The sequence below is a fragment of the Vigna unguiculata genome, chromosome 9 (genome assembly GCF_037176805.1).
Source record: "Vigna unguiculata cultivar grain cowpea cultivar isolate G323 ecotype 2 chromosome 9, ASM3717680v1, whole genome shotgun sequence".
NCBI classification, from domain to species: Eukaryota; Viridiplantae; Streptophyta; class Magnoliopsida; order Fabales; family Fabaceae; genus Vigna; species Vigna unguiculata.
Genome location: NC_140800.1, coordinates 3,994,291 through 4,003,182, shown reverse-complemented (window position 1 = coordinate 4,003,182; position 8,892 = coordinate 3,994,291). Strand labels below are relative to the sequence as shown.

At 37.2% G+C, this 8,892-nt stretch overlaps 2 protein-coding genes across 2 annotated transcripts; one reads left to right on the top strand and one right to left on the bottom strand.

Annotated features, from left to right (window-relative positions):
* The first annotated feature begins 842 nt into the window (after positions 1–842).
* Positions 843–3,599, top strand: LOC114164751 (Plant invertase/pectin methylesterase inhibitor superfamily). The gene is made up of 3 exons (XM_028049507.2): positions 843–1,164; positions 1,688–2,284; positions 2,589–3,599. The coding sequence occupies exons 1-3, from the start codon at positions 852–854 to the stop codon at positions 3,272–3,274; spliced, it is 1,596 nt and encodes a 531-aa protein (XP_027905308.2). The 5' UTR covers positions 843–851; the 3' UTR covers positions 3,275–3,599.
* A 4,259-nt stretch (positions 3,600–7,858) lies between these two features.
* LOC114162741 (uncharacterized) lies at positions 7,859–8,581 on the bottom strand. Its single transcript, XM_028046705.1, has one exon. The coding sequence runs from the start codon at positions 8,579–8,581 to the stop codon at positions 7,859–7,861; it is 723 nt and encodes a 240-aa protein (XP_027902506.1).
* Between the last annotated feature and the right edge of the window lie 311 nt (positions 8,582–8,892).

Sequence of the window (8,892 nt, the reverse complement as noted above, 5' to 3'; positions counted from 1 at the left end):
GTACACAAACTTTACTTCCTCTATTTTACTCTTTAATCTCTTTTTTTCTATTTTACAAATGTAAAAGCTAACTTTGACCAAAATATTTCTAAAAGTGAATTGTTAACAAGAGAAACATTTTCCTATTTTAAAATAGTTTACGATAACCCACACACTTTATTTTGTTAACTGAATTAAAGTAACACTTTTAATAATTTAGTTTGAGTGAAATATAAATTAATTAAAACTTTCAATATTTTAGTTAGAATGATTGGATAAATAATATTTTTAGAGAAATAACTATTTATTAATTTTTATCAACGTTTTGAAAACCGTTGTTCCAAAAAAAAAAACAAAAACAATCATTTTCACATCTTTAAATAAATTATTTTTAATACTTCTTAAATAATTAATTACAGGCTGCATTAGACCAACCTTACTGTTTAGGTCGAATAGTCCACCATAATTGACAACCAAACCAAAACCATGCCATGCCCTTTAACATTATAAATTCCATTGGAAAAACCACGAAAATGTTAAGATATAATATAACAGGATTCATTTTAATGCAATATCAACATAGACTCATTCTAAATATAATTATTGTAAAATTTAACAATCCCTAATTATATGATGATTGAATGTCAAGAAAATTAAATCAGTATACTATAATAAGGATCAAAAGAAATAAATCATTATAGTATAAAAGTTATTTGTGATTCTATGTTACGGAATTCAATGTCAAACCTTTTATCTATTTTTATTAATTTAATGTGAAATTATGAGAAGCTACTACAGTTCTACACTCTCACTATAAATACAACCCCCTCTCTCTCAAATTTATCAAACCAGGACATTCTTTAATCATTGCTATGGATAAAATTAGCCATTGTTGTCCTTTTCTTCATCTGAGACTCAGAACTCAGCAATTTGTGGTAACCCTTTCAGTATTAGCCACTGCACTGTCGTGGATCACCACTTCTCATGCTCACAATGATTGCAGTCTTACCAGATATCCCAATCTCTGTGCTCAAACCTTGATGGAATTTGGTTCATCCAATCAAACTGTTGATCATAACATTTTGGTTCTTCTCCACAAATCCATTTTAGAAACTAATTTGCCAAGTTCATATTTTTCTGAATTCAAGACCAATGCTGAAGATGTAGCCCATTCTGTCATTGCAGGTAACTCGTATCTTTTCATATATTTTCATCTCACAAAACAGTTTATATTTTACGAATTTCAGATCAATTTAATGTCGTACGTGCATCTCTGAAATGTCTGGTAACAAGAAAGTTGTATTTGATTAAACTCGTTAATTCTGTCGTCATTCACGTTTGATATGGTATTGATCATGGACGTAAATCAAAATTGTGGTTATGGTGATATGAAAATCTGTGACCTCAATTTTAAGATCATGTTCATCAAAACAAATAATACTGAAAATAATTCTCCAACACTACATGCATTATTTAGGAATTGTTCTATTTTACAACATGGCTCAACCCAATTTCTACGTTGGAAAGGAACAAAACACACACACACACACACACATATATATATATATATATATATATATATATATATATATATATATATATATATATATATATATATATATATATATATATATTCATGCGAATACTGATAAATGGAAATTGATGGTGTTACGCCTTTTAATTCTTGATTGTGATGATACACACACAGATTACTGTGAAGAGCTTAATGGCATGTCATTGAAAAGGTTAGATCAATCCCTGAGAGCACTGAAATCCCCTACAAGAAACAACGATGACATTCAAACATGGTTAAGTGCTTCCATAACTTTCCAACAATCTTGTAAAGACTATGCAGATGCACAGAACAAAACATCCTCTGCAGATGGTCGTATGCAAAGAATGTCCGAAAAAATGGAGTATCTGTCTCAACTGGGAAGCAATTCATTAGCACTTGTTAACCATGTGAGCGAAAAAGGTATCCTCAAAGGGAACACCAACAAAGAGGGACATGAATTTCCGAAGTGGGTATCAGCCAAAGGACGTAAACTGCTTCAAGATGGCACCATAAAAGCAAATGCCGTAGTTGCAAAAGATGGTTCAGGAGATTACAAGACAGTTTCTGAAGCCATTAAGGCTTCTTCAGGGAAAAGGTTTGTGATTTATGTTAAGGAAGGGATTTATAAGGAGAAGATTAAAACCAGCAAAGATGGTATCACGTTAATTGGAGATGGAAAATACTCTACTCTTATTGTTGGAGATGACAGCGTTGGCGAGGGTTCTTCCTTAACTGGTTCAGCCACGTTTAGTGAGTCCTCTCTCTAACTCTCACTTTCCTCATACTAAGATATAAATTAGCAATTACTTGGTACTACTACATTTATAACATTAAACTTTCCTTAAAAATTGAATGCAGTGGTCTGTTATATCTGATAATAATATCACTATTGATTGAAATTAAGAAAATGACTTTGGCATATAGTAATTTAGAAACTGGTGGGGACACCTAAACAATAATATATAAAGAAAAAGTGCATTAGAATTTACTGCTTCCAACATAAACAATTCTTGGATAAATACGATGTAACAATCAACGTTGGCACCATTGGCAGCAATCACCGGCGATGGCTTTATCGCACGTGACATCGGATTCCAGAACAACGCCGGCCCACAAGGCGAACAAGCGGTGGCTCTGAACATTGCCTCCGACCATTCCGTGCTCTACCGGTGCAGCGTATCAGGGTACCAAGACACCCTCTACGCCCTCGCCCTGCGCCAGTTCTACGCAGAATGCGACATTTACGGCACAATAGACTTCATCTTCGGCAACGCCGCCGCTGTCTTCCAGCGGTGCAACCTCCTCCTCCGGCGCCCTCGCAGCTCCGGCTACGACGCCATTCTGGCCAACGGGCGAACTGACCCTGGCCAGAACACCGGGTTCTCCGTTCACAAGTGCATCATATCGCCGACCTCAGACTTTAAGCAGTCGCGCAATGCGTTTCTGGGGAGACCCTGGAAGGAGTATTCGAGATCGGTGGTGATGCAGAGTAGAATCGACAGTGTGATTGCGGCGAAAGGGTGGGTGGCGTGGCCTGGATATGGAAGCTCCGTGTTGAAGACTTTGTATTTCGCGGAGTATGGTAATGAAGGACCTGGTGCTGGAACCTCGGGGAGGGTGGAGTGGAAGGGTTTTCATGTTCTTAAGTCGCAAGATGCCACCAAATTCACTGTTGCTAGTTTTATTTCTGGAAACTCGTGGATTCCCTCTGGAGTTAATTTCATTTCAGGGCTTAATTAACTCTGCACCAGTAGCAGTAGCAGTAGCAGCATCTAGAAGAAGAAGATAAAGATGAATAGTATAGCAGTAGCAGCATTTAGAAGAAAAAAGAAGATGATGATGATGAATAGTGGCAGTAAGGAAATTGTTAAGACTTTTAATATTGATGATTTACAATAAATTCAAATATATGATGAACGGAGAACTAGAAAGAAAGAGATATTGAATTATGTGTAATCATCTTTCAGAAAAAAAAAATGTGTGATTAATGTTGATCCCTTTTATGTACAAGGAAAACATGTGTTCGTGTTTTTTTTCATATACTATGATTATGTTTTCTCAGCATATTCCTGAGGGTTTTTCTTTTGTAATTTGGGGTCGATTTTAAGTCAAATTTGTAAAAATAGGTTCATTTAATTTTTTTTTTAAAACAGGGTCAAGTCGTTAGTGTGGAGGACGGCACCAGCAAACCGGTTTTCCTTTTTTTTATGAAAAAGTGAAATCGTACTTGAGGTGACCGGTTTCTATTAATGTGAAAAGTGAAGTCGTCCTTACACGTAACGACTTCACTTTTCAATTTTTTTTTTAATTTTTTTCATTAAAGCTGTACACATTCGTTTACATGGGAACACCAGAATAATGTCCTTGCTTGGATACTAGCCTCCCTGTACTGCAACCGTGCTCATACACTTCGGCAAGCCCAAAATCTCCAAGCTTTGCATTAAAATCGGCGTCAAGCATTATGTTGCAGCTCTTCACATCCCTGAAGGTAAGTCACGAAGGTAAGTCACAGCAACTGCAACCCTGAGAACAATATTCTCCTTTGCCTCCGTGAAAAAACAATGGAAAGAATTGATGTTACTGTACAGGACTTTCTTCAGACTCGCAAAAACTTATTGTGATTAAAAAAGAAAAACTGAAAAGTGAAGTCGTTATATGCAAAGACGACTTCACTTTTCACATGAATACAAATCGGTCTACCATAGTACTATTAGAGGAAGAGGTGATATTTAGAAGAGAGAACTCAAATTTCCTTGATTGAAAATGCCAAGTACAACGAGGTATTTATAGGAGCTAATGGAGAGATCTAGACTCATTTCTAGGAGCTTCTCTAATTAATGCTCCACTATGGAATTTTCTACATCTTTCATTAATTAGGACATTCTAGAATTTCTAGACCTTACTTAGGGAAACTAAGAGACTTCTAGATAATTCTTTATTTCAAATTACAATTAACATTTCTCCCCCTTAATTTGAAATCTTCTTTTGCACACCAATATTTGCTCTTAGCCTTTGAAAATCTTCAAACTTTAACGGCTTCGTGAAGATATCTGCAACTTGATCTTGAGTCTTGACATACTTAAGCTCCACCTCTTTTCTATAAATACATTCTCTTATGAAATGATACATTGTGTCTATATGCTTGCTTCGATCATGAAATACCGGATTCTTTGCTAGTGCTTGTGCAGACTTGTTATCTACGCATATCTTCGTAGCTTCCACTTGTGGTAAATGAAGTTCTTTCAATAATCTCCTTAGCCAAATCGCATGACAAGTGCATGAAGTTGCTGCCACATATTCTGACTCACATGTTGAAAGTGTGACAATGGGTTGTTTCTTTGAACTCCATGAGAAAGCACATCCTCCCATGAAGAATATAAAGCCACTAGTGCTCTTTCTATCATCGATATCTCCGGCATAATCACTATCACAAAATCCATGGAGTTTGAAATCATTAGAAAATGAATAAAATAACCCATAGTCAAGAGTACCTTTTAGATAACGGAGTATCCTCTTAGCAACTTTCATATGAGTAGAAGTGGGAGTCTCCATGAATCGACTCACTACTCCAACCACATACAAAATATCGGGCCTTGTACATGTTAAGTATCTCAAACTTCCCACGAGGCTTTTGAATAGAGTGGGATTCTCCTTTTCTCCATCTTCAAACTTGGATAGCTTCATCCCACTTTCCATAGGTGTATTCACTGGATTGCAATCAAACATTTTAAATTTCTTCGAGACCTTCTTTGCATAGCATTCTTGAGAAATGAAGATACCTTCCTCCAATTGCTTAACCTCTAGGCCCAAATAGTATGACATGAGCCCTAGGTTTGTCATCTCAAACTCATATGACATCACCTTCTTAAATTCTTCAAACAAGCTTGGATTGCTACCAGTGAATATGAGATCATCCACATAGAGACAAACAATCAAAATATCTTCATTATCAAAAGTTTTGATATGGAGAGCATACTCGTTAAGACATCGAACAAAGCCATTATCTTGGAAGTACTTGTCAATGCGACTGTTCCATGCCCTTGGTGCTTGCTTTAATCCATACAAAGATCTCTTCAATTTTAGAACCTTATCTTCATGTCCTTCAACCACAAAGCCTGAAGGTTGCTCAATATAGACTTCTTCTAGATAACCATTCAGGAACGCAGACTTCACATCAAGTTGATAAATCTTCCACTTCATTTGGGCCGCCAAAGAAATCAACAAACGGATCGTATCCATGCGAGCGACGGGTGCAAAAACTTCATCATAGTCTACTCCATGCTTTTGCTTGTAGCCTTTTACAACTAGTCGTGCTTTATATCTTTCCACCTCTCCACTAGCATTCTTCTTAGTCTTGTACACCCATTTCACTCCAATTGCTTCATGACCTTTGGGAATAGTTGCTAATTCCCAAGTGTCATTTTTCTCGATTGACTTGATCTCCTCTTCCATGGCATGTCTCCACCTTTTATCTTTCACGGCTTCCTCAAAATTCAATGGCTCACAATCTATTTGAAGGCAATATAATTCTTCAAGATTACACGTTACTTCATTAGACCTCTCATAGATGTCACGTATGTCTCTTGTCTTCCTTGGCCTTTCGCTTGTACTTTCTTCTTCTGCATGAGATGTAACAGATGGAGGGGGCGAATGAGGAGGAGTGATATCTTGAATTGCAGTTTCTTGATCTTCTTCCTCTTCTTCAAGATATGGAAGAAAATCGAACGTCTTTTCTTCTTGAGCCTCCCAATTCCACACAGCTTCTTCATCAAATTCAACGTCACGACTTACTACCACTTTGCCATTGCTTGGATTGTATAATTTGTAGCCTTTAGATTGAGCATCATAGCCAACAAAGACATATTTGGCACTTCGATCATCGAGCTTCGATCTTTCTTGTTTCGGTACATGGGTGTAAGTTATACTCCCAAAGACACGCAAATGATTAACACTAGGCTTCCTTCCACTCCATGCTTCTTGAGGTGTTTGATCTTTTAGATTGGACGTTGGGGAGCGGTTAGATAAATAGACCGCATAAGAAACAGCTTCAGCCCAAAACTCCTTGGGCATATTTCTAGCTTTCAGCATGCTTCTAGCCATGTTGAGAATGGTTCTGTTCTTCCTCTCGACTACTCCATTTTGCTGTGGCGATCTAGGAACAGTCAATGGACGACGAATTCCATGAGTTGCACAAAATTCATTGAACTCCCTTGAAGTGAATTCTCCTCCACGATCAGATCTCAAAGCTTTGATTTCAAAGCCACTTTCTTTTTCAACAAGAGCTTTGAAATTCTTGAAAGAAGAAAATACTTCTGACTTTTGTCTGAGAAAATACACCCACGTTTTTCTACTGAAATCATCAATGAAGAGTAAGAAATATTTATTCTTACTGAATGATGGTGGATCGATTGGACCACACACATCGGCATGTACAAGTTGAAGAGGCTTGGTTGCTCTTGAAGCAGCTACTTTTGGAAAGCTTTTCCTCGCATGCTTTCCAAGAAGACACGCTTCACACAATTGGTTAGGACTGTTGATTGCAGGCATCCCTTTCACCATCTCCTTTTCTCCCAAACTTTTAAGAGCTGCAAAGTTTAGGTGTCCAAACCTCATGTGCCAACACCATGCTTTATCTTGCACGCTTACCTTCAAACACTTTGCTTCAATGGTTTTTAGATTCAAGATAAACATTCTATTTCTTGACATGAGCACCTTAGCAATCAAATTTTCATTTTGATCTTTAAGCCACAAACATTTATCTTTCATAAGGATCTCATATCCTTTTTCAAGAAGTTGGCCTAAACTCAAAATATTGCTTTTTAATTTAGGCACATAATAAACATCATTGATCATCTTATGACTGCCATCTTTGGAAGAGATTAGGATTGTACCTTTTCCTTCAATTATAACTTTGGACGAGTCTCCAAAGGACACATTTCCACTCACATTCTCATTAAGCTCCACAAACTTCTCCTTGTACCCACACATGTGGTTGCTGGCACCATTGTCCAAGTACCACGAACAATTGACATCTTTATCTTCACCTTTTAGGGTTAGCAACAAGGTTGACTCTTCTTCTTCATTAATAAAATTAGCTTTTTCCTCCATTTCATTAAGACGACATTCCCAAGAGAAATGACCAAGCTTATGACAATTGTAACATTCAACTTTAGATTTGTCATACCTTCTTTCGTTTTGAGAATAGCCACGGCCTCTTCCTCTTGCTCTTCCACGGGCTCTTGATGATGAGAAACTCATTTCTTCATTGTTTGAAGCATTGTTACCATTTCCTCTTCCTCCATATGCATGAACATGTTCTCTTTCTCAACGACCATGACCTCTTCCTCGTCCACGTCCTCGTTGACTCCTAAATCCTCCATTATTCTTCAAAGAAGCTTGAGCTTTAAGGGCTTGCTCCAATGGCTCTTCGTGTCTCCTCTTCATTCTTTCTTCATGAGCTTGTAGAGAACCTTCCAACTCTTCAAGACTCATGGAGTCAAGATCTTTAGATTCCTCAATCACACATACCACATAATCGAACTTTGGAGTCAAGGAACGAAGGATCTTTTCCATCACACGAACATCTTCTATTTTATCTCCATATCTCTTCAATTGATTGACAATTGCCTTTACTCTTGAGCAATAATCCGATATTGATTCGGATTCCTTCATCTTCAAAGCTTCAAAGTCACTCCTTAGTGATTGAAGCCTTATCTTCTTCACTTTATCGACGCCTTGGAGGGATTTTTCCAAGATCTCCCAAGCTTCCTTCGACGTAGTAGCATAGACAACTTTCTCGAACATATGATCATCCAAACATTGATGGATGAGAGTAAGGGCTTGTTGATCCTTCTTCCTTGTCTTCAACAAATTCTCCATCTCTTCTTGAGATAAGCTTTCTTCATCTTGAGGCTCTTCATAGCCTTTTTGTACAATATCCCACGCACCTTGAAAGCCTAATAACGCTTTCATGCAAAGACACCATTTTTCATAATTCTCATTTGTAAGACGAGGAAATTGGAAGGTAGTATACCCATTGCTTGCCATCTCTCAACTCTCTCTCTCTCTCTCTTTTTCTTTTCTCTCAACACTCATTTTTTCTCTCTCTCAACTCTCTAGATCAAACCTAGCTCTTGATACCACTTTGTTAGAGGAAGAGGTGATATTTAGAAGAGAGAACTCAAATTTCCTTGATTGAAAATGCCAAGTACAACGAGGTATTTATAGGAGCTAATGGAGAGATCTAGACTCATTTCTAGGAGCTTCTCTAATTAATGCTCCACTATGGAATTTTCTACATCTTTCATTAATTAGGACATTCTAGAATTTCTAGACCTTACTTAGGAAAACTAAGAGAC